This window comes from Ornithorhynchus anatinus, chromosome 7 (genome assembly GCF_004115215.2).
Source record: "Ornithorhynchus anatinus isolate Pmale09 chromosome 7, mOrnAna1.pri.v4, whole genome shotgun sequence".
Lineage (NCBI taxonomy): Eukaryota > Metazoa > Chordata > Mammalia > Monotremata > Ornithorhynchidae > Ornithorhynchus > Ornithorhynchus anatinus.
Window position 1 is genome coordinate 22,719,128 of NC_041734.1, and position 26,741 is coordinate 22,745,868.

The 26,741-nt window shown below is 43.5% G+C and overlaps 1 protein-coding gene across 1 annotated transcript in view; it reads left to right on the forward strand.

Moving 5' to 3' along the window:
- The first annotated feature begins 1,605 nt into the window (after nucleotides 1-1,605).
- Nucleotides 1,606-26,741, forward strand: part of VSTM2A (V-set and transmembrane domain containing 2A) — a 169,444-nt gene continuing 144,308 nt past the window's right edge. Inside the window, exon 1 of the mRNA XM_029068790.2 lies at nucleotides 1,606-1,715. Within this exon, the coding sequence (XP_028924623.2) occupies nucleotides 1,606-1,715 (110 nt within the window). The remainder of the gene's footprint in view (nucleotides 1,716-26,741) is intronic.

Here is a 26,741-nt window from a genome sequence, read left to right on the forward strand (position 1 = left end):
ACATAGTAAGTGCTTAACAAATACCACTGATTGATTGATTGAAGGAATGGATCGTGTCTACTTTATTATATTGTGCTTTCAAAAGTGCTTCATACAGTGCTCTGCACACTGTAAGAGCTCAATGAATATCACCAATAGATTGATTAAAGAACTGCTCCTTTCTCGATAGCAGTAAGCCGTGGTGACTTACCCCAGGAGGTAGCAGTGTCTGAGACTTTGTTTTACAGTGTCCTTAGAGGGTTTCTTCTGCTGTCGTTGCTTTCGGTTTCTGAATTTCAGCTCTCCAACCAGCAGTTGTTTGAGTATCCTCCTATAGTTCCTTCTCCTCGTGTGACCCACCCCACATAGCTGTACTGAAGTGAGTATAGCTTTAATGCCAAGAGACTGACGACGTCCCAGAACTTCATTGTTTGTGTTCCCTTCTCTGGACATTTGATGTTGAGTGTGGCGCCTAAATGAACCTGGTGGAATTGCTCGAAGAACCAGATGTATGTGGTTCAGATCTCTGAGCCAAAGAAAAGGTGAGGCTTACCATAAGTCTGAAGGCCTGGCAGATTCACTAAGTGGTTTACAATCCCCCGTATGTCTTTTTTTGTGGTATTCATTAAGCACTTATTAAGTGCCAGACACTCTTTTAAGTGCTGGGGTAGATACAAGATAATTGGGTTAGTCACAGTCCCTGTCCCATAGGGGGCTCACAGCCATAATCTTCATTTTACAGATGAGGGAACAGAGGCACAGAGAAGTTAAGTGATTTGCCCAAAGTCACACAGCTTACAAGTGGAGAGGTGAGATTAGAACCCACGTCCTCTGACTCTATCTTTACTAGTGAGCATGAAGCAGCATGGTGTAATGGATAGAACCCTGAGTTGCTTGTATCCACGCCAGTGCTTAGTACGGTGCCTGGCACAAAGTAAGTACTTAAAAATACCCTAATTATTATTATTATGTTTCTGTTGCCAGCCCCCTGTGCCCCCTTATCCTTAGATTAGGATCCCCTTGGGAGCCAAGGACTCTGCATTTCATCCCTGTATTTCTTTCTCGGCACACATTTGCACACAGTAAATGATTAATAAATAATAATAATAATAATGATGTTGGTATTTGTTAAGCCCTTACTCTGTGCCAAGCACTGTTCTAAGCACTGGGGTAGATACAAGGTAAGCAGGTTGTCCCATGTGGGGCTCACAGTCTTCAGCCCCATTTTCCAGATGAGGTAACTGAGGCACAGAGAAGTTAAGTGGCTTGCCCAGGGTCACACAGCTGCCATGTGGCAGAGGGGGATTAGAACCCATGACTTCTGACTCCCAAGCCCAGGCTCCTTCCACTAAGCCATACTGCTTCTCTACTCCTTCTCCTCCCAATACTGCTACGGCTACATTTCCTGGATCTAGAGCACAAGAAAGATCACATCCACTGTACTATGTTGTGGCCTAAAGCATTCAGAATGCATTTGATTGGCAGTACACATTAGTGGCCAATCCAGAGGTATTCAATCAATCAACTAATGGTATTTTTTGAAGGCTTACTGTTTGCCGAGCATTCTACTAAGCAGTGGGGAAAGGGCTGGCTAGAATCTTGCTGGGAGCAGTAATTAATGAGGTAATGGCCTCCATCGGTTCAGTTGCTTTTCTTCTTGAAAACAGTGATCATGGTGCCATCAATGAGATCCCTTGGCAACTCCTGAGTGGTTCAGATTTTGAGGAAGAGATAGTGTAAGGACTAAATTAGGGTGCCCCTTCATTCTTGAAGATTTCAGCAGGCATGCCATTGGGTCCAAGTGCTTTACCATTTTTCACGGACCTGCCTACTGTGGTGACTTTCCCAGCTTAGGACGACCATCTTTCTTCACCTTCTGAAATATTTTGTATGTTTGGCAGAGCTTGATCTTCAGTCAGTCAATCAGTGGTAATTCTGAAGTGCGTACCGTATGCAGAGCTCTGTACTAAATGCTAAGTGCATAGGTCAGGATGTTTTGAGAAGAATTTATAATGTTCTTGGCATCTTTTTAGGAATCTCGCTTTGAGGGGAGACTAGATCTTTTCTCTTCAGAGGAATTGTGATGGTCTGAACAGGGCCATATAATGTCTTTAGAGACTTGTAGCAGTTTTTGGTTTCATGAAGTCTCCAAAGCCCTGGACTTCTTCTGATTTGGAAAACCACCACCCAAAGAGCCTTTTCCTTAATTTGATTTAGAGAAGCAGTGTGGCTTAGTGGAAAGAGCACGGGCTTGGGAGTCAGAGGTCATGGGTTCTAATTCTGGCTCCGCCACTGATCAGCTGTGTGACTTTGGGCAAGTTAGTTGACTTCTCTGTGCCTCAGTTACCTCATCTGCTAAATGGGGATTAAAACTGTGAGCCCCACGTGGGACATCCTCATTACCTTGTATATACCCTAGCACTTAGAACAGCGCTCAGCACATAGTAAGCACTTAACAAATGCCATCATTATTATTATTACTATTTACAACTCACAATTGAGGTTTTTGCTAATCCGTGTTTAGCATCACATCAGTCTTTCTTCTCCCAGATATATGCCTAGACAGCATAATTTTTTTTTGTGCTATTTGTTAAGTGCTTTCTATGTGCCAGGCACTGTACTAAGTACTGGGGAAGATGAGTGTTAATAAAAATAACAATAATAATAATAATAATAATAATGGTATTTGTTAAGAGCTTACTATGTGCCAAGCATTGTTCTAAGTGCTGGGATAGATACAAGGTTATAAGGTTGTCCCATATGAGGCTCACACTCTTAATCCCCTTTTTGGAGATGAGGTAACTGAAACACAGAGAAGTTAAGTGACTTGCCCAAAGTCACACAGCTAACAAGTGGCAGAGCTGGAATTAGAACTCATGTCCTGACTCCCAAGCATGGGCTCTTTCCGGTAAACCACGGTGCTTCTCAGATTGGACAAAGTCCATGTCCTACATGGGGCTCCCAATCTTAATCCCCATTTTACAGATGAAGTAACTGAGGCTCAGAGAAGTTAAATGATCTGCCCAAGGTCACACAGCAGCAGACAAGCATTAAAGCTGCAATTAGAACACAGGTCCTTCTGACTCCCAGGCCCGTATATATCCATAAATGCAGACAACATTTCCTGGATGTTTCTCTTAAAAGTCTCCTTTGAAGGTGTTGAGTTGACAGTGTTTCCTGGTAGATCAGAAGTTTATTCTGATTGAGCTTCCAGGTCCCTCATTTTATTGGTATACATAGAGGGCCCTCGAATAGATTGGATGGGATTGGACCGAATGACACAGCTCTGCTTCACTCCCACCGAGGTAGGAAAAGGGTTAGGCATATCACCGTCAACTCCAATTCAACCATTCATACCATTCTCACAGCTGCTGTCAAGGCCCTGGACCGTTGCTGGTATTAGATGCTTTGGAGAAGATTACCAAATGGTATTCTGGTCTTGACTTGCAAATTGGCTGCACTGGGCCCATGGTCGCAGACTCTGTAAACCGCTCACCTGGAAGGATTCAATGGGTCTCTGCCCAGAAGGATTCAGGCTAGAATCTTGTCAGCAGTGGAACTGAGTGAGATACCCTGGTATTTTCCTTATGGATTCTTCCATTTCAAGTCTTCCAGTTTTCATCTAGAAAATAGTGATTTGGGTGCATTTTGGAAATTATCTGACATTTATTCAGTATTTCTACATGAAGGGAGAGCTCATACAGTCATCTAAGAAATAACTCCCCTCTTTGCAGATTTGGAACGACATTAGATTCAGATGCTGGTAAAATGGGAAGGACTTTGACATTTTTAGGGCTATTTTTTTCTTGATTCCAAAAGGATTCATTTAACGTGACAGAGAGTTCTGTAATTCTTGATACCAGTTCAATACTAGCTTTGCATGAATTATCAAATCATTTGGTTTTATGTGAGTTGAAGAGACTTTTAATGGGTGTAACTTTCTTAGGTCCTGCCACTGATCTAGGAAAGCTCAATCTCTTGTTCAATAAAATTACATATCTATATATATCCATAGCATTGAAAAAAATAATTTTCAAAATAAAATGAGGCATGTGTGAACTAACTGAGTTTTGAAGAATTCTAATCGAGATTTTAAAGCCTAGGTTTGATAGGAAGATACCCTCAGGCTAGGCATGCTTTCACTTAGGAAATAGTAGTAATAGCATTTTTTAAGCATCTACTAGGTGAAGACCACTGTGTTAAGCATTGGGAAGAAGTACAATGCTGAGAATTGGGTACAGTCTTTGGTTCCCAGCGTCCTCACAATCTGGGAATGGACAACCAAGTTGGCCTAAAGGAAGGCGGTAGGCCTGGGTGTCAGAGGACCTGGATTCTAAACCTAGCTCCTCCAAGGGCCTGCTGAGTGACCTTGGGCAAATCACTTAACTTTTCTATGGCTCAGTTTCCTCAGCTGTAAAATGGGAATTAAGTTCTTCTCCCCACTCCCCACATGGATACCCACATGTCCAATCTGATTACTTTGTATCTACTCCACTGCTCAGTACAGTGCTTGGCACATGGTAAGCACTTATAAGTACCATCAAAAATGGGGGGAGGTGAGAGGATCTTGGTAACATATGAAGATGAAATTGATCATTTATCATTTATCAGAGATACAACATAGAAGGCAGGGAAAATGATAAATACATAAGAGATAGCAATACCAACTCTCTTCTTTTGTACTCACTCAAGCATTTAGTACAGTGTTCTGCACATAGTAAGCACTCAAAAAATATGACTGATTGATTAGTGGGCTAGAGGATAGTAGTTCAAGATCTTTGTAGCTCAGAGTCCACAGTCTCATCAGTCACAGCTATGGTCTGTCCAAAATTCTACAGATTGAGAAGGGCGATGTTGCTGGATTTCCCTCACCATTTTCAGGCTAGAGCAGGAGCTGATAGGGAGTCCTCATGAGGCGGGGATGGGGCAGTTTTTCTCTCCAGCTAATGGCCTTTGGTTTAGTGATAGGGGAGGGGCTGGGATTTTACTCTACTGCTGCTGGTGTGTCCTCACCTTTCTTATTTCATAAAAGATGAGGAATGAAATCTGCTAGGTTCTCCCCTCAGAGTTCAGATTGGAAGAAGGGGGAACCCCTGTTCTACACACCCACTCCCACACACAGAGCCATTCCGTAGCTAAGCTGTGTTCACCGTGACCCTGCACACCCTCACTGAACTCCCATCAATGGATAGGCATTTAGAGGTTGGGCCTAGGGTTAGGTTGGGCCAGGGTGATTGAATATACTGAGAAATACTGTGGCCTAGTGGTTACGGCACAGGCCTAGAAGGCACAAGCACCTGGATTCTAATCCAGGCTCTGCCACTTGTCTGCCGTATGACCTTGGGCAAGTCTCTTAACTTCTCTGTGACTCAGTTACCTCACCTGTAAAATAGGGATTAAGACTGTGAGCCCCATGTGGGTCAGGGACTGTGTATATTGTATCTACCTCAATGCCTGGCACATAGTAAGTACTTAACAAATACCATTAAAATCATCACATCAAGCCAGTGGTGCTCAATGATATTTGATATAGAACAGAAGCACCAGGGTGTATGGAGGAATTCTGTAATGGTTGCCCTCCTGGACACTCACCCTCATTTCTTAGTTTGACCCAGCTGATACCTCATAACTTCCCCTCTACAGACAAAACTTCCCCAACCCCATTTGAACCTCCTGAAACAACCCCTGAAGCAACACCACACAAATATTTCCCACCCACTTTGTGGAAAGGTTTTTCTTTTTGTTTGTTTCAAAACAAACTTTATTTCTTCTTTCTTTTCATTTCTTCTATTATTCGTTCTCAGATCACTCCTCATAACCTTGATCTCTTTGAAAGTACTGCAGCATGAAACACACCATGTTGCAGAGCACCATATACTCTGTAAAATTGCTAGTATGACTATTTCTTTAAATGATTAAGTAGAAATATGAGTCTTTATAACTTGAGTGGCATACATTGAAAACAGCTCCTTTCTTTCTGTGCTTTAATTATAACTGTACAGTAAAACAAAACTGAATGTTAGAACCAGCAGGTCCTAGTGGAAAGAACCTGGGCTTGAGAGTCAGAGGACTAGGGTTCTAAGCCGACCTCTGCCAGTTGCTTACTGTGTGACACTGGACAAATCACTTAACTTCTCTGTGCCTCAGTTTCCTCAACTATAAAATGGGGATTCTCCCACCTGCTTAGACTATGAACCCCATCTGGGACTTGATTAACTTGTATCTACCTTGGCACTTAATACAGGGCTTTGCACATCAGAAGTGCTTAATAAATACCACAATTTTCATTATTAAATCAACTCTATCTGTGTGCTTCTTTTCCAATATTTGAAAAATACGCTTAAACAAAAACACTCATCATGGCTTTGTGGAATCCCTGGACATCCGATATAGGAAGACTAAAAATGAACAAGGTATTTTTCTCTTTTATTTTGTCTTAATGATTCAAGATTTTTAGAGCAGGGCCTTAATGCAAAATTTATTAGCATGAACAGCAGGAACTCCAAATTGCCAGCTCCCCAGGTTTGATTACAGGGAAAAATACATTTAGACATCTATGAAACTTTGGAAAACTACTTCCACGATTTAAAAGATGCATAAACAACCATGCTGGTCTACTGGAATAATGGTGCCAAGGTAAAAGAGTGGAAGAATATATACTGAGGTTTGAGGGTCTGAAATTATCATTAATAGTTGCTTAAAAATAACTCATCAGATAACTTTTTGTGCAAACAACTCTAGAATACCTCTATTAAAAAGGAAACTCGTTTTCATGTTGTTCCTTTATTCCAAAAACAATCATCGTCTGTCATCTTTTATGGTGGTATCTGCAGTTTGAACATATGTATTTGTCGTCATCCAAGTGTGAAAAATTCAAATAGCACTTTCTTCTGGTTGAGCTAAGTTTCTTACTACCATAAATCATAGGCCGAATATCGAGCTCATTTCCTCTTTTAGTGTGATATAATGGGAAAAATAGAAACCTACAAAAAAGAAAAGATGAAGTTGTTTTTTCCCTAGTAGAACAGATGGATGCCCATTTGCCAAACAATGATGTGCTCAGAAGAGGCAGAAGAAAATTACAGGGAATACAAACAAGATGACTGTCAGTCTTCAGTTTTTTCTTCAGAGCATCAAAGGGCTGACACAGAGAGGGCCTCCGTGTTAGGCATGCTTCAATACCTAGATTTGAAGTTAGTTGCCCCAGGCTACACCACTGAACAATATTTCAAACTTCGAATCACAGTTTCTCTTTCCTTATTCTAGAACCCCCAAGATTCACAGTAAAATCACACTGGCCTCATCCCCTTTATCAGCGAATATCTAATAACTGAGTGAGACTGATTTGACCAAGTGTGGTATGGCATGGCGACTTTCTTTTGAGGTTTTATCGTGAATAATTAAAATGTTATTAAATTCAGCAAAATGTAATGTTTACAACACATTTCGTAGTTCAGGGTGCTTCAGTACATCTTTTCTTGTAATTTGTAGTAACTTTTCAGGCAAAATAATGAAAAATATCAGTGTTTGCTCTGCACATACCAAAATCAATGCCTAATTGAAAGATAATACAGAATCCCCATTTTTCTTAAGCTTTAATTGCACATCACAACCTCCCCTTCAGAGCTTCCACAGCTGCCCCGAACAGAGAGGAGGTAGAGGAAAAACCAGACTCTGCCCCAGTGTCTTAGGAGGGATAATGCCCATCCGGGGGATTCTTCTCTGTATAAAATAGGTCCTCTCCCTGGAGGGCAGAGACAAGGCAGAGGGGAGCTCTGGGAGAGGTTGGGTGGGTGGACAGAGAAGCAGCGTGACTTAGCGGATAGAGCATGGGCCTGAGAGTCAGAAGGTCAGGGGTTCTAATCCTGGCTCTGCCACATGTCTGCTGGGTGACCTTGGGTAAGTCATTTCACTTCTCTGGGCCTCAGTTACCTCAACTGTAAAATGGGGATTAAGACTGTGAGCCTCATGTGGGACAGGGATGGTGTCCAACCGGATTAATTAGTCTCTACCCCAGCACTTAAACCAGTGCTTGGCACATAGTAAGTGCTAAATAAGTACCATAATTATTATCATTATTATGAGGGTTCCTTTAGAGTTGACCGGAAGGCAGATGGGTGTCAAGATGGAATCAGAATGCATCATTACACTGGCAGATGTCAATCATGGGAAATGTAGTGTCACACTGGGTTGTAATTCAATGTCTTCTACTAGGGATTGGTGGATCCAATAGGATGCCCAGATATATTCATAATCCAACCGCACACCTTTTATGCAAAATCACACCCCATCTCATACTCTTATGTAAATATCTTAAAATTCTGTGGCTTCCCTCACCTCTAATTTATTTTAGTGTCTTTTTTCCCCTGCTAGACTGTCGGCTTCCTGAGCACAAAGATCATGTCTACTACCCATACTGAGTCTCCCAAATGCTTAATACAGCACTGTGCTCAGAGTTATTATTATTAAGTGCCATCAAGTCATTTCTGATTCACTGAGACTCTACGGATATATTTTCTCCAGAGCATCCTGTCTTCCGCTGTAATACGTAACCTTTCTAACAGTTCTTCTGTTATCATTGTTTTGGATTCTATTCATCTAGCTGCTGGTGTGCCTCTTCCAAGTTTTCCCTGGACTTTTTCTACATTAACGTATTCTCCAGAGAAGTAGTTCTCCTGATTATGTGTCCAAAATAATCTAAGTCTAATCATGTGGCCTTCCAAAGACCACTTTGGCTTAATTTGCTCCAAAATCCATTTATTTGTTTTTCGGGCAGTCCATGGTATTTGCTAAAACCTTCTCCAACACCAAAACAATTGATGTTCTTTCTAGCCTGTTTTTTCACTGTCCAGTTTTCGGATCCATACAGTGTCAATGGAAACACCATAGAACTGACAATTTGAATTTTTGTGGCAATTGTTACATCATTACTTTTTTCAGGCTCTTCAGAGCAAGTCTTCCTAACATTAATCTTAGGTGCATTTCTTGACTACTGGTTCCTTTACTACTGATTATCGATTCCAGGAGAGGAAAAACTGTCAACTATTTCAATCTTCTCTCCATCCACTACAAATAGGCTAAAACTTCCAGTTGTCACAATCCTTGTTTTCTTGACATTCAAATGTAGGCCCACCTTTTTGCTCTGTTCCTTAACTTTTAATAATAAGCCCTTCAAATCTTCTTCAATTTCTGCTAGTAAGGTAGTGTCATCAGCATAACGAAAGTTGTTTATAGTTCTTCCTTCAATCTTTGCTCCCTGTTTGTCTTCATCCAATCCAGCTTCTCTCATTACATATAAAGGATGAACAGATAAGGTGATAAGATACATCCTTGTCTTACACCCTTACTGAAGGGAAACCAATCTGTTTCTCCATATTCTGTTCTTACTGTAGCCTCCTGTTTGTCATACAGGTTCTGTATTAATGCAATTAAATGATTTTTCCTTAATGTGCTCCAGAGTTTCTCATGATCCATGCAGTCAAAGGCCTTACTATAATCAATAAAGTACATGCTAACTTCCTTTCGATATTCTCTTGTCCTTTCAATTATCCAGCAGACATCAGCAATAATATCCCATGCCCCTTGTCCTTTCCGGAATCCAGCTTGAACGGTGCACAGTGCTCAATAAATACTACTGAGGGATTAATTCTGGAGGTAAAATTTATGTTTGCACTTTGTAATGTTTCTAATCCCTGACTGCCTATTTCCTTATTTCACTCAGAACCTTAACGAGACTATACCTGTCCAGGGACAAGAGTTCCCACTACAATCAGTCTAATCCTATGTGTAAATTTGGGCAGGCCCTTCTGGAATGGAGGAGTTGAGTGTGTGTTTGTGTGTGTGTGTGTGTGTGTGTGTGTGTGTGGCGGGATGGTGGTTGGAGGGGTGCCCAAAGTAACAGAAACTCTGGTCCCCTGTGGATAAACACAGGAAGTTCTAGGATGGCCCCGTCCATCTCCATCCAACTCATCAAGTGAGGTTCAACATGCAACCCACAAAAAACTCTTTTTTTGTAATTTTAGTATACTTATTCTTCAATTCTATAAAGTTGTCATTGCAACTTAAAGGCCTAAACTTGGCTAGAATGTTCATTTTCTCATTTGTTACTTTTATTTTATTACAGTCTCTTTTGAGTCTTGTTCTTTCCCATCTCTGGCAGTGATTTTTCTCCCCTATCCTTTGCCCTGCAACTGGCCCTTCCCAACAGCAGTAGAGATAAGTCAACTACTTGCCTCTGCCAAACAAGTATGGTGATAACTGGACAAGAAACCCCATTCCAGCCTGAAGGTCCCCAAGGCTGTGGTGGTAACCCACATCTTATATGGCTGTGAGGTCTGGGCCTACTACAGAAGACACATCCACCTTGTAGAGTAGCTTCACGATTGTCACCTTTGAACCAAACTGAACAGGATGAGAGGCAGGATGAGATTATCAACCATGAGGGCCTGGAATACAGTCAGCTCACAAGAACACAGATATTCTAGGAAAGATATGTGAATCGAATACAGGAGTGCCTTTATATATGCCTTTAAAATCTTCCAGGCAGGAAGTAGCTGCCTGGCCTCACTTCTTTGAGCTAGAAAGGGATTGAGAGTAAACCAAACTGGCAACCTCCCTCCCTGCTCTCCCAGGTATACGGGTCCCAACTTCTCGCCTCCATGATGGCTGAGGGTTTTTTTTCCTCAACTACCCTCCCTCCTTCCTGCCTCCCGGCCCAACTTCCTCTACACTCCTTCTTTCTGATTGGCTCAGTTTCAAGGTAATACTTTATATGCCATTAATAGCTTCCCTCAGGGAGGGGCATTAGGATTCTATCTCCTGAATCCCTCTCTCCTTTCCTGAGTGTGAGATCTAGCTGGAGTGACCACCACACCCCTATACGTCCCAGGTTTGGAGCAGCAGATTTGAGTATTAGCACAGGAGGACTGACGTAAATGAGAAATACTAAATTTCCTGAAGTCATTTTTCCCACTTCTGCTGGGCCCAGAGAGGGCCCCGAGGCTAGGGTGAATTGGATAATTACTCAGCATCGATCAATCAATCAATTCTACTTATTGAGCGCTTACTGTGCATGCATAACATTATATTAAGCTTTTAGGAGACCACAATATAACAGTATAACAGGGTTGGTAGACACGTGCCCTGCCCACAATGAGCTTACAGAATAGAGGAAGAGGCAGATATTAATATAAATAAACTATGGATATGTACATAAGTGCTGTGGGGATGAAGGAGAGGTGAATAAAGGGAGCAAGTCAGGGAGACACAAAAGGGAGTGGGAGAAGAGGAAAGGTGGGAGTTAATCAGGGAAGGTTTCTTGGTGAAAATGTGTCATCAGTAAGGTTTTGAGAGTGGGTAGAGTTATTATCTGTTGGATATGAAGAGGGAGAGCATTCTAGGCCTGAAGTCGGAAGTGGGCAACAGATTGATGAGATGGAGGTACAGTGAGTAGGCTGGCGTTAGAAGAGCAAAGTGCGTGGGCTGGGTTGTAGCAGGAGAGCAGCGAGGTGAGTTAGGAAGGGTCTAGGTGATTGAGTGCTTTAAAACCTATGGTAAGGAATTTCTGTTTGATGAGGAGGTGGGTGGGAAACCACTCGAGGTTCTTGAGGAGTGTGGAAACATCGACTGAACATTTCTGTAGAAAAATGATTCAGGTAGCAGAATAAAGTATGGAGTGGAGTGGGGAGACACAGGAGGCTGGGAAGTCAGCAAAGAGGCTGATACGATAATCAAGGTGGGATAGGATAATAATAATAATAATATTGGTATTTGTTAAGCACTTACTATGTGCAGACCACTGTTCTAAGCGCTGGGGTAGACACAGGGGAATCAGGTTGTCCCATGTGGGGCTCACAGTCTTAATCCCCATTTTACAGATGAGGTAACTGAGGCACAGAGAAGTGAAGTGACTTGCCCACAGTCACACAGCTGACAAGTAGCAGAGCTGGGATTTGAACCCATGCCCTCTGACTCCAAAGCCTGTGCTCTTTCCACTGAGCCACGCTGCTTCTCTAGGATAAGTGCTTGGATTAATGTGGTAGCAGTTTGGAAGGAGAGGAAAGGATAGATTTTAGCGATGTTGGAAAGGTTGAAATGACAGGATTTAGAGACTGTATGAATATATGGGTTAAATGAGAGAGAGGAGTCAAGGATAATGCCAAGATTTTGGGCTTGTGAGACAAAAAGGATGGTGGTCCTGTCTACAGTGATGGGAAAAACAAGGGGAGGAGAGGGTTTGGGTGGGAAGATAAGGAATTCCATTTTGGACATGTTAAGTTTATGATGTTGATGGGACATCCAAGTAAAGATGTCTTGAAGGCAGGAGGAAATGTGAAACTGCAGAGAGGGAGAGAGATCAGAGATAGAGACATAGATTTGGAAATCATCTGCACAGAGTGGTAGCTGAAGTCACAGGAACGAATGAGTTCTCCAACAGTGTGGGTCCAGATGGAAAATAGAAGGGGACCCAAAACTGAAACTTGAGGGACTCTCTAGCTTAGAGGGTGGGAGGCAGAGGTGGGGCCTGAGAAAGAGAATGAGAAAGAGTGGCCAGAGAGATAGGAGGACAAATAGGAGAGGACAGTATCAGTGAAGCTGAGGTTCAATAATGTTTCCAGGAGAAGTGGGTGGTCAACAGCTTCGAAGGCAGCTGAGAGGTGGAGGAGGAATAGGATGGAGTAGAGTCTGTTGGATCTGACAAGATTTGGCTAGAGGATCGGCAGCAGTGGCGGGACATATTCAATTCCAAGCTCCTCCTCCTTCCTCCTCCACTCATTTGCAAGGAAACCTGCTTTGATTCACTGCAGATCCCCAAGTTCTTCCAACCCCACCCACCCTTTGTCTGTGTTCCTCCACATTCTCCTTCTTTCCCACCTCCAGCTGACTGCCAGCCAAGATGTGATCACTACAGCTTGGAATTCAGGCTGACACCCAGCACCTTTGACCATATCTCTTTAATACTGTTTAATAGAAATGGCACCTGCCCAGCTCCAAATACATGAGTTTGAACTTTGCCTAGGCATAATGGGCTCTGGATGGAATTGGGGCAAATTTTAGCTTGGACGGAAATATTATTTGTCAATAATGCCAGTCCTGGCATAGCTAAACACAGTGAAGATTGAGTTTGGGGTACTTGGGTTTTTTACATGGGATTTTCAGAGGCCAAAATGCTTGATCTCCTACTCTGTAAATTTTAACTTTACTTATTGTTCTTATATGGAAAGCTCTTCTCTCCTGCCTTTCTCTCTAGGATTTGCATGTAATAACCCCAATTTCACCTTCCTTCTTTTGTTCTGACTAAAAGCCAGGTTTTGTTCCAAATAGCCCAACACTTGTTTCACTTGCAATGACACTATCTAAGAGTGTTTGCTTCTTTCCACTGCAGGATTTGGTATTTCCATGGCAACTGGACTGCAATTTTCCTTGCCTAAACTCGTCCTGAAAATGAATCTACAAATGAGCTGTCATGAATATCTGAAAATATATTCCAAGAGGAGGCATTTACTGAAGAAAACGCTGCTTAAAGAGGGATTTGCTTAATACAAGAGTTCTGATCATGCTTTATGTTTTTATTTTTCTCCTTAATTTTGTTCAGCTTGACTTGCTCTCATAGGAAACCAATTAGCAGGGGAATAACTCTCTGTTATGACCTTATAGTATTCATTACAAATTGTGATATTTGTTAAGTGCTTGTTATGTGCCAAGCACTATAATAATAATAATAATAATGTTGCTATTTGTTAAGCGCTTACTCTGTGCAGAGCACTGTTCTAAGTGCTGGGGTAGATACAGGGTAATCAGGTTGTCCCACATGAGGCTTACAGTCTTAATCCCCATTTTACAGATACGGGAACTGAAGCACAGAGAAGTTAAGTGACTTGCCCACAGTCACACAGCTGACAGGTGGTGGAGCCGGGATTCGAACCCATGACCTCTGACTCCCAAGCCCATGTTCTTTCCACTGAGCCATGAGGCTGAACACCGTCCCTGTCTCATATGGTGTTCGCAGTATAAATAGGAGGAAGAAAATATATTGAATCCCCATTTTACAGATGAAGAAGCTGAGACACAGAGAATGCAAGTAACTTGCACAAAGTCACAGAGCAGTTGAGTTGCAGAGCTGGGTTTAGAACCTACATCTCCTGACTCCCAGACCTGTAAACTTTCCACTCGGCCATGCTGATGGGGGAATCTTCATAGCATGGGCATTTGGCAGCTTTCTCAATATGCTCCCTATATGCATGTGGAAAACATGAGAGTACAGGGGTGTAGCTGAGGACAACATATGACCTTTACACCTCAGTTCCCTCATCTGCAAAATGGGGATTCAGTGCCTGTTCTTCTTCTTACTTAGGCTGTTGAGGCCCACGTGGGACCTGATCATCTGGTATCTGCTCCAGTGCCTAGTACAGTGCTTGACACACAAAGGGTTAAGAAGCAGATTGATCTGTTGGAAATAGCATGGGCCTGGGAGTCAGAGGTCGTGGGTTCTAATCCTGGCTCTGCCATATTTCTATGTGACCTTGGGAAAGTCACTTAACTTGTCTGTGCCTCAGTTACCTCATCTGTAAAATAGGGATCAAGACTGTGAGCCCCAGGAGGGACACGAACTGTGTCCAACCTGATTACCTTGTATCTACCCCAGTGCTTAACAAATACCACAATTATTACTATTATTACCGTTAATAATAATCAACATCATTATTATTAGTCTTGTGAATGCAGGAATGCAGGGGAATTGCTTTGCCACAGAACTAGGCCTGTACAAACCTCAAAGTTTTGGTAAACTTTGGATATACCTGTACTCTTGACAACTTGGCTGGCAGTACCCTGAGTGAGTCCCCTACAGTTCCTCTTTACCACCGGACTTGTTGGACTCTGCATTATAATGTTTTGGGCTTTTTAATTTTTGCTCTGTGGTACTTTTAAAGTGCTTACTATGTGCCAGGTGCTGTACTAAGCACTGTGGTAGATGCAAAATAATCAGGTTGGACACAGTCCTTGTCCCATATAGGGCTCAAAGTCTGACTCAGAGAAAGGTAGATTTAATTATCATTCTCTAAATGGGGTAACTGAGGCACAGAGAAGTAAGTGACTTACCCTAGGTCACACAGCAGACAAATGGCAGATCTGGGATTAGAATCCAGCTCTGACTTGAAGGCCAGTGCTCTTTTCACTAGGCCATGCTAATTCCCTGTTGTCTTTTATCTTGTTTTTGTATTCATATATGTCTCCCTGTCCTGTTCTTAAATTCCTTGTGAGCAGGGATTGTCTATAATTACTCTTTTGTGTTGTAATCTCCCAAGCACTTAGTACGGCCTACTCTAATAGCTCAATAAATTACTCTGATTGATTGAGTTCATCTTTCCTATTGTATCTGTCATCAAAACCTTATCCAATTTGTTTTTAGACTGTGAATCCCTGGCTGGTCAGGGACCAGGCCTCACTCTCGCCTGTGTATTATTTTTCCCAGATTTTAGTACAGTGCTTTGCACTCAGTCAGCACTAAGTAAATACTATTACTACCAGGATTATATCATTTCTTCTACTACTGTTTCTTTGCCCCTACATGCACAAGCCTATGTAGTATACTCAAATTTCTGTGATGTGAATGGAATGGCAGAATTAGGAACTATCTTACTGGATAGCACACTATCTGGTATTGTAAAAAGTGGCCTGGTGTGTGGACACGACTGATTCAGCTGAGAGAACTATGTAACATGAGGTTCTAAGAATGCCAACTCTTGCACTAGATGAGAAATGACTAAGCCCAATTGTCCACCTTCAACATGAACTAGAAGCAAGAACCCAGGAGACCACAGAGGCTCTGTCTGTTGTATTTGCTGTGACAATCTTCCCTCCCCAACAGGAGCAAAAATTCTTAGTTTTGTTCCAATCTGTTTACTGTATTCTGAGACACCAAATCCCTTGGCCACCCAATATCCTTGTGCAGCCTAGTATTTATTGAGCACTTACTGAGAAGCAGCGTGGATCAGTGGAAAGAGCACGGGCTTTGGAGTCAGAGGTCATGGGTTCAAATCCCGGCTCGGCCACTTGTCAGCTGTGAGACTTTGGGCAAGTCACTTAACTTCTCTGTGTCTCAGTTACCTCATCTGTAAAATGGGGATTAAGACTGTGAGCCCCACTTGGGACAACCTGATTCGCCTGTGTCTACCCCAGCGCTTAGAACAGTGCTTGGCACATAGTAAGCACTTAACAAATACCAACATCATCATCATCATCAGAACACTGTACTCATTTCTTGGGAGAGTACAATACAACAGAATTGGTAGAAATGTTCCCTGTCCACAACGAGCTTACAGCCTAGAGGGAGAGACAGACATTTATATAAATGAGTTATAGTTTGTTCCGGGTCCAGGCTGTTTCCAATCTACAGATGTCAGGATTGATTACTGCAATCCAGACCAGCTCAGATGACTGAATCATATTGGTTTCAAAAGGAATTAGGGGGCTGCCTTATGCTAAAGGGTGCTAGAAGGTGGACTGGCCAAAGGGAGGGAGATCAGAGAGAGCAGACCTTGGGAGATTCAACCTACATTAAATATCTTGACATGTGTATGCTTCTTTGGAGTGAAGTCCTGTGATGTGAATCTGCGGAGACCCAAGGTTATGTTTCCTTTCAGATAAGAACACTGAGTCATGTATCAGAGAGTTTCAACAACTTGCTATATTACAAATAAATGATATGTCAGAGAAGGAATGGTCTGGAGGGTGACAGTATTAATTAGTCTTCCTTTACCTATTAGTAATAATAATAAAAATAGTATTAGTAAGCAATATTTTCATATTATATTATTGTTGTAATACTATTATTCATTCATTATTCAATTATTCAATCACCGCTATTGAGCACTTACTGTGTGCAGAGCCCTGTACTAAGCTCTTGGGAGAGGTTCAATATAACAATAAACAGACACATTCCCACCCACAGTGAGCTTACAGCCCAGAGGGGGAGACAGACATTAATATAAGTACATAAATTAAAGATATGTACATATGTGCTATGGGGCTGGGAGGGGGTGATGCATAAAACGAGTAAGTCAGAGGGATGCAGAAGGGAGTGGGAGAAGAGGAAAGGAGGGCTTAGTCAGGGAAGACCTTTAGGAGGAGATGTGACTTCAATAAGGGCCTGAAGCAGGAGAGAGAAATTGTCTGTCGGATATGAGGAGGTAGGACGTTCCAGGCCAGAGACAGGAGATGGGCGAGAGGTTGGTGGTCAAATAGATCAGATTGAGGTACAGTGAGTAAGTTGGCATTAAAGGAGCAAAGTGTGTGGTTTGGGTTTCAGCGAGGTGAGGTAGGAGGGGGCAAGCTGATTGAGTGCTTTAAAGCCAATGGTGAGGAGTTTTGTTTGATGCAGAGGTGGATGGGCAATCAGTGGAGAAGTGGAGAGAAACAGACTGAACGTTTTTGCAGAAAATTGATCTGGGCAGCAGAGTAAAGTGTACACTAGAGTGGGGAAAGACAGGAAGCAGGGAGGTCCTTAAGGAGGCTGATACAGGAATCAAGGCTGGATAGGATAAGATGAATGTGGTAGCAGTTTGGATGGAGAGGAAAAAGTAGATTTTAGTGATGTGAAGGTGGAACTGACAGGATTTAGTGATGGACTGAATGACAGAGAGGAGTCAAGGATAATAATAATAATAATGATGATGATGGTATTTGTTAAGTGCTTCCTATGTGTAGGGCACTATACTAAATGCTAGGGGAGATACAAGGTAATTGGCCTGGGCACAGTACCTGTCCATATGGGGCTCACGGTCTTAATCCCCATTTTACAGATGAGGTAACTGAGGCCCAGAGAAGTTAAGTGACTTGCCCAAGGTCACAACAGCAGACAAATGGCAGAGCTGGGATTAGAACTCACATCTTTCTGACTCCCATGGTCATGTTCTACCCACTAACCGCAAGGTTATGGACTTTGTGAGACAGGAAGGATGGCAGTGTTGTCTCAAGTGATGGGAAAAGCAAGAAAAGGAGAGGGTTTGGGTGGGAAAATAAGTTCTGTTTTTGACATATTAAGTTTGAAGCGATGGGAGGGCATCCAAGTAGAGATGTCCTGAAGGTAGGAGGCTATGCGACACTGCAGAGAGGGAGATGGATTAGGGCTGGAGATATAGATTTGGGTATCATTCGTATAGAGGTGGTAGTTGAAGTCTTGTGAGAAAATGAGTTCTCCAATAGAGAGGGCGTAGATGGAGAATAACAGGGGACTGGAACTGAACCTGTGGGACCCCCACAATTAAGGGGTTGGAAGAAGAGGAAGAGCCCAAAAAAGAGACTGAGAATGAGTGGACAGAGAGAGAAGGAAAACCAGGAGAGGATAGTGTCTGTGAAGCCAAGGTTGGATAATGTTTTTAGGAGAAGGGGATGGCCGACAGTGTCGAAGGCAGCTGAGAGGTGGAGGAGGATTAGGATGGAGTACAGGCCATTGGCAGTGGTAAACCACTTCTGTATTTTTACCGAGAAAACTCTATGGACACATTACCAGAACCATTGCAGATGGAAAGCGGGGCGTTCTGGGAGAGATGTGTCTGTGGTGTTGCTGTGGGTCGGAAACGGCTCGATGGCATAAGGCAAGACGAAAGGCCACTGGATTTGGCAAGAAGGAGATCATTGGTTACCTTTGAGAGGGTGGAATGCAGGCGGAAAGAACCTGAGTCCCTGCTGCCGTGGACCTGAGTGCTGGGTGGAGACATGGGACCGAGATCAGATTCCCGCCAGACTCCAGAACCCAGTGTTGGGAGCCTGAGACCCTGATGCTTGGGGCTGAGTGCTGGAGATGGGGAGGGGAAAGAGGCAACTGGGAAATTTGGCTCTAGCTCTGCCCACCGCTTGACTCCAAAATATGTGGAGTGGGGGGGAAGGTGTGAAGAGAGGAGGAAGGAGACACCAGGCCCACAGCAGCCTAAGCTGTATGTGTGGTGTGCATTTCTGCCCTCGCTTCCACCTATGTCTTATTCTCAAGACCGGTCTCCCCCAACCCCGTCATGGCAATGGCAGCTGGAGGTCTCAGCACAGGGTCTGCACCTGCCCTCATTCCTACCGCATCCCACACCCAATGCCATTCACTGATACCACAGCGTGGTTTAATGGAAAGAGCATGGGCTTGGGAGTCAGAGGTCATGGGTTCTAATCCCGGCTCTGCCACTTGTCAGCTGTGTAACTGTAGGCAAGTCACTTCACTTCTCTGTGCCTCAGTTACCTCATCTGTAAAATGGGGATGAAGACTGTGAGCCTCATGTGGGAGAACCTGATTACCTGATTACCCCAGCGCTTAGAACAGTGCTCTGCACATAGTAAGCGCTTATCAAATACCAACATTATTATACCACTCTCTTGCATCCTAGGAATGCTGAAACACCCTCCTTCTCCCAGCCACTGCAGACAATCTCCTGACTGAGATCCCGGCCTCTGTCCAGTAACATTCCCCACACAGCTAAGGTGGGTTGCCCCACCACCTTCAATATCAGGCAAGGTGTCAGAGGGAACTAAGCCTCTTATTAATAAGTTAGAAGTAGGGGATTCGTCTAAAAGCTGGCTATTTCTCACTCAACTGGTTATAACAAATGATACTGCTTTAACAACAAATGTTTGCCTCATCAAGTAATGTCTGACTGAAGTAATATATTAGCAGTTACTTTACTAGATTGATGAGCAACTGTTTTTTAATATTTAAGAAGTGATTAAACTATCTAAACTCATACCCATGTGAGAAAAATGAATCTAGGCCTAACAGACTTTACGTATCATTTATGGTTTGGAAGTGTTGGGAAATAGTTCTGGGAAATAATTGAAAACCTGAGAGGGCCAAAACCAGAGTAAAGACCAATGCCATAGCACAGAAATCAGAAGAGAGACATCAAAAACATCCCGCTGCAATATCAACAATACCTTGCATGGTACATCAGTCAATCAGTGGTGTTTATTGAGTGCATACTGGGAAAGCACTTGGGAAAGTTGGTAGACATGTTCCCGGTCCACCAGGAGCCTATAGTCTAGAGGAGGAGTCAGAAATTAAAATAAATTACAGATCTTTACATAAGTGCTGAGGGGTGAATATCAAGTATTTAAAGGGTGCAAATTCAAGTGCAAGAAGGATGCAGAAGGGAGAGGGAGTAAGGGAAATACGGGTTTAGCTGGGGAAAGGGGTCAGAAGTGAGATAGATAAGATTTAAGTATAGAGAGTAGATTGGAATTAGAGGAGTGGAGTACGCGGGGTAGGATGACATAGGATTTAAGTTAGGGGTAGGATTAGGAGAGTTCATTGAGTATGTTGAAGCCGACGGTGAAGACTTTCTGTTTGACGCAGAGGTGGAAGGGTGACCACTGAAGGTTTTTGAGGAGTTGGGAGATGCCTACTGAACATTTTTTAAGGAACACCATCAGGACAACAAAGTGAAATATGGACTGGAGAAGGGAGAAACAGGAGGCGGGGAGGTCAGCGAGGTCAGTGAGGAGGCTAGGGTATTTATTAAGGCCTAACTAGGTATCAAGTGTTATACTAAGCGCAGGAGGGAATGGCTCGTTGGTGACGATGACCAAATCCTCAAGAATCTGGATACTTCTTCTGTGGTAGGTTGTACATTATTTCAGCTTTATAGACCTTGATTTTAGTATGAAAGTTGATTCTCTGCCATCGCCACCTTGTTTTTGTCTGCCCCCCAAAGTAATACTGACTTTTTTTATTCTGTTTTGTATTTCTTGGAGTCTGTGCCATGTTAGAGAATGTGCTGCAGTTAGCAGAAACCAGCGACAGCAATAGCTCCTCTGTTAAGGATGAATGGTTCTGGTTGTTAGGATGATTTCAATAATGATAATAATAATAGTGGTGTTTGTTAAGTGCTTACTATGTGCAGGGCACTGTACAAACTACTGGGATGGATACCAGCAAATTGAGTTGGACACAGTCCCAGTCCCACATGGGGCTTCCCATTTTACCAGTTGAGGTGACTGAGGCACAGAGAAGTAAGCCCAAGGTCACACAGCAGAGATGGGGTGGAGCCAGGAACCTGGGTCCTTCTGATTCCCAGTCTGTGCTCTATCCATTAGGTCATGCTGCTTCCCATAACATTCTGACAGCTCTATAAAGTGATCCATCACCATCTGCATGTCTTCCAGTGACTCTCTCTCGGTTAGTACAACGTTCTGCCCCCAGGAAGTGCTCAACACATATCTTTGATTGATTGATATGTTTCAGGAGCAGATTCACCTGGGGATAGAAATTCCGGAATGACTGTCTAAAATGCATTTGATGGTTTACACAACCTTTCGAACTGGGAAAAGTTTCCCTGCAGTTTGCAGTTTGCTTCTGCTTCCAAGGTTTGCATTACATACCGGCATAGAATAATGTTTACCACACAGTACTGTTTCACTCTGGTAGTGTCAGAAAAATGTCAGATAGGACACCTTCATCTCTAACACGTCCAGCTATACTGTTAATGATAATAATTATCATTATTTACTACGTGCCAAGGTCTGTATTGAGCACCAAACTAGATACAATATAAAACAATGATATTTATTGAGCGCTTACCGGGTGCAGAGCCCTCAATTAAGTGCTTGGTACAAAAGAGCTGGTAGACAGGTTCTCTGCTTACAGCGAACTTATAGACTAGAGGATAGGACCTCTCTTGTTCGGCTCATAATTCCAGGGGTCCTGGCGCGGCTCATAATTCCAGGGGTCATTGCTCCTCGGCCAGAGGCTCTGAAATTGACTGTAAGATCACTGTGGGCAGGGGTTGTGTCCGTTTATTGTTGTATTCTCCCAAGCGCTTAGTACAGTTCCCGGCACCCACTAAACGCTCAATAAGTAAGATTGGCTGATTGACTGACTAAGGGCCCCGGGGCGTTGGCCCCTGAAGGCTAGAGATGGGTAGAGTGACTTCAGCCACCAACGGCATCTGCCTCCCCAAGCCCGAGACTTATCCACCAGCCATCCCCTTGCCCAGTGCAGTCAGAGCAGATGCAATATCTATTCCATATAGAGTTCACAGCCTAGTGGGGAGAGAGAACAAATCATTTAATCTCCACTTTACAGATGAGAAAACAGAGGCACAGATAAATCAAGGGATGTACCGAAGTTCACCTAGCAGACAACAGTCAGGATTAGAATCCCTGACCCCCCACGGGATCATCACAGAATAACCAAAATTTTCAGCTGAACTCAGGGAAGCCAGACTTATTTAGCTGTTGATGGTGTCTGATACTGTTATGAGGTATTATTCCCTGCATGTTTCCTATGTCTGATGATTAACACAGATTTTTGTCTTCTGAGTTTGGTCTGTGTCCATAGAAATCCAGCGAGGGCATAGTTAACTGAGTCTGACCAGATACAGGAAGCAGTGCGATGCCCTAGTAATTTTTAGTCAACTCTATTTCCTTCTTAAAATTGTTATTATACAAACTAAATTGTTTGCTGAGACAACAATGTGCTAGCTTATCCAATTAATGTCCTTGTGAAATCTTCTGTAACTAGTGAGTTTTTTTCTTTTAAAATTGTCTACAGCCACGGATAAAGCTTTTAATTTGCTGCAAGAAGTGTTAAGATTTTGACCATTGGTTTTGAAATTAAAATAGTGTGTGGGTGGATGAAACCTGGTTGTCCTACTTTTTTCAAAGTTGTGTTATACTCCTACATTATTTCTTCAGATTTTTTTTCCTGAGATTTATCACACATTAAATTATTTTCTAGGAAATCCTACTCTTCTTTAGGCAGAAGAGAAAATGACTTGGAATTTGTGAGGTTGTTGAGATTTTAAGCTCCTTCAGGTGGGAGCTTGCCCAATGGGCAGAACTCAATAAATAACTGTTGATGCTGATGATTGTGGCTTTCTTTTCTGTGATATTTTAGCCTCATTTTTTCAAGTAACTAGTTGGCTCACAGTAAAGAAGTCCTGCAATGAAATAGGGTTACTGGCACTGGAGCTATACTGAGATTAAATTCATCTTTAATAAATGAGTTAACCAGTAGCATTTACTGAGCACTTACTGCAGAGCACTCGGAGAAGTTGTGTGAGGAGAGTGAGTGACAGTAGGATAACTAAATCATTATCCTAAATGGTGAGCTAAACTGGGATAGCCATTAGGCCCCTTCTAGACTCATCTGCAAACCTTGCTGTATGGGATGCTCAAATCCATGACCTCCTTCAAGCTCGACTCCCTCCATTCTCTGTCTCTCCATACACATCCACCATCAAACCCCACAATACAATTTCTCCACTCCTGTGGTCCTGCTGCTGGACACTCCCTCACCAGACCGTAAGATAGCTTGGGACAGGGGTAACGTTTACTAATTCTACTGTACTCTCTCAAATGTGTAGTGCAGTGCTCTGCACACAACTGGTCGATGAATACTATTGACTGATTGATTGCTTCATTCATTTTGGCAGAAATCTGGACAGTTTGCTCTCTTCTTCTTCCTTACTTTGCTTCAGCTCTTCCATTACTTCGTTTGGCTTACTAATATTCATTCATTCATTCATTCATTCATTCATTCAATAGTATTTATTGAGCTCTTACTATGAGCAGAGCACTGTACTAAGAACTTGTAATGTACAATTCGGCAACAGAGACAATCCCTGCCCATTGACGGGCTTACAGTCTAATCGGGAGAGGCAGACAGACAAAAACAATAGCAATAATTAGAATCAAGGGGATGTACATATCATTAACAAAATAAATAGGGTAATAAAAATATATACAAATGAGCGGACGAGCACAGTGCTAAGGGGAGGGTAAGGGAGAGAGGGAGGAGCAGAGGGAAAGGGGGGGAAAAGGGGGTTTAGCTGAGGGGAGGTGAAGGTGGGGGCAGAGAGGGAGCAGAGGGAAAAGGAGAAGCTCAGTCTGGGAAGGCCTCTTGGAGGAGGTGAGCTCTCAGTAGGGCTTTGAAGAGGGGAAGAGAGTTAGATTGGCAGAGGTGAGGAGGGAGGGCATTCCAGGACAGCAGGAGGATGTGGCCCAGGGGTCGACGGTGGGATAGGTGAGAACGGGGGATGGTGAGGAGGTGGGTAGCAGAAGAGCGGAGCCTACGGGGTGGTCAGTAGAAAGAGAGAAGGGAGGAGAGGTAGGAGGGGGCAAGGTGATGGAGAGCCTTGAAGCCTAGAGTGAGAAGGTTTTATTTTGTGCGGAGATTGATAGGCAACCACTGGAGATTTTTAAGAAGGGGAGTGACATGCCCAGAGCATTTCTGCAGGAAGATGAGCTGGGCAGCGGAATGAAGAATAGACTGGAGTGGGGAGAGACAGGAGGAAGGGAGATCAGAGAGAAGGCTGACTAAATAATCCAGCCGGGATATTATGAGAGCCTGTACCAGTAAAATAGCCATTTGGGTGGAGAGGAAAGGGCGGATCTTGGCAATATTATAAAGGTGAGACCGGCAGGTCTTGGTGACAGATTGGTTGTGTAGGGTGAATGAGACAGCTGAGTCAAGGATGACACCGAGGTTGTGGGCTTGAGAGATGGGAAGGATGGTTGTATCATCCACAGTGATAGGGAAGTCAGGAAGAGGATAGGGCTTGGGAGGGAAGATAAATATCAGTGATCTTGCTGCACTGACTTGTTTTAATGGTATTTTCTAAGTGTTTACTATATATCAGACACTGTACTAAGCGATGGGGTACACACAAGATTGGACACAGTCCATGTCTCACATGGGGCCCACAGTCTTAACCCCATTTTACAGATGAGGTAACTGAGACACAGAGAAGTTAAGTGACTTCCCTAAGGTCACACACCAGACAAGTGGTGGGGCCAAGATTAGAACCCAGGTCTTCTATCGGGCTCATGCTCTTTCCACTAGGCAACATTGTTCCTCAACTATTGCCCCCATCCATTGTCAAGGATTTTAACTCTAGTGGGGTCCCGTAGAGTGGGGATGGGTTCAAGGATTGGCATGGTAAAAGTGAGAAACCGGAGTTAGAAAGGCTGAGCCACACAAGATTTACTCCACGTGGCGAATTTGACTTCCCTTTTGGGAGGAATACATTTGTTTAGTTATCTGCATGTACAGGAGCACCTCGCTCCCACTCCATAAACACTTTCTACTCGGGAGGAATACACTTACGAGGCCAGCATGGTCCCCGACTTCTAGCAGCTGGTGGCACGGGGAAGGAGACAGTGGTTTTCTCCTAGGGTTACCTTTCAAATCCCCCCAGTACAGGCTACCTTTCAAATCACCTGGCCATCAAATCTCCAGGGCTACCTTTCAAATCACCTCAATAGAGACTACCCTTCAAATCACTTGGCGATCAAGTCTCCAGGGCTACCTTTCAAATAACCTCAGTACAGACTACCTTTCCAAACACCTGGTCATCAAGTCTCCAGGATTACCTTTCAAATCACCTGGTCATCAAGACTCCAGGGCTATCTTTCAAATCACCCCACTACAAGCTACCTTTCAAATCACCTGGCCATCAAGTCTCCAGGGCTACCTTTCAAAACACTCAGAAATTGAACTCCCTCCCCAGGGGGATGTTCATTTCTCCTTGCTCCATCAAGGAAGTCTGACTGTTCCCTTGCACCATCTATCCTCGACTCTGGGTAGAGTCAACTGGCCACTTTGGTGTCACAGAGCTTGAGAGGTATACCAAGAGTTCGTGGAGATCCCTCTCCAGATATACCCTGCTACTTCCCAATCCTCTTCCCTTCTTTTGGGGGAAAAGGGTTGTGTGACAAGACCCAATGGAATTTTCTTACTCTGGGTCTAATTGTTTGGCCTTATTGCTCACCCAGCCCCCCGGGATCAGTAGCGCCGGAAGGTATGGGGTGTGTTTGTTTAGCCAACAGCTTCCTAGCCCCTCCAGCATTAGTGAGCTTAAGCTTGTTAGCCTGGCCATGGCCTGACCGGTCACAAGAGACCAGGGAGTTCCACATGGGACAGACATAAATCACTTTCTTTTGACATGATTGAAATTTGAATCCCACTTTAATGAATTTGCCTGAGTAATAGCTCCTCCCCACCCTTCCTAACCTGGCCCTCTCCATTACTGAAGGTTTTTTGTTCTACTCTTGCACCAGGTTTCTACTTAGACTGTGAGTCCCATGTGGGACCTGATTATCTTGTATTTACCCAACATAGTAAGTGCCCAACAAATACTATAATTATTACTATTATTGTTATTCATCTGTTTCCATCCTCTCCCAGAAGCCTTTGCTAATCTAAATTAGGGGCAGTAGGGAAGAGTGCAGATGTCAACACTGGAGGAAGGGGGAGACCTCTGTGGGAAAGTGGCAATCCCTTTCCTTCCCATTCCCCTGCACCATCTGCTTGCCATCTCTCCAGTGTCAAAGCAGCGTGTTCTTCTATAGTAGTATGGAGGGGAGAATAAAGAAGAAAAGGTTGGGGGTTGGATGTTGGAGATTGAGGTGGTTAGCAGTGGGAGGGGTCTCCTTCCTTTTCTGGTTGGCCATGCTGTGCAGGGGAAGAGAATCAAAGCGTTATGGACTGCTGACCCTAGTATATAAGCAACACAGCTGGAAAGCCACAAAGGATGGAGAAATGAGAGATTAGTCAGGGAAATTTTCCAGGAGAAAAGATTTTAGTTGGGGTTTGATGACGGTGATCTGCCAGAGACAAGGGGAAGGCAGTTCTAGGCAGAAGGAAGGTGAAGGTGAAAGAGATGAAATCAAGGCACATTAAGTACTTTGTGGTTAGAGGAGTGAAGATGTGAGCCCATTATTGGGCAGGGATTGTCTCTATCTGTTGCCGAATTGTACATTCCAAGCTCTGCACATAGTAAGTG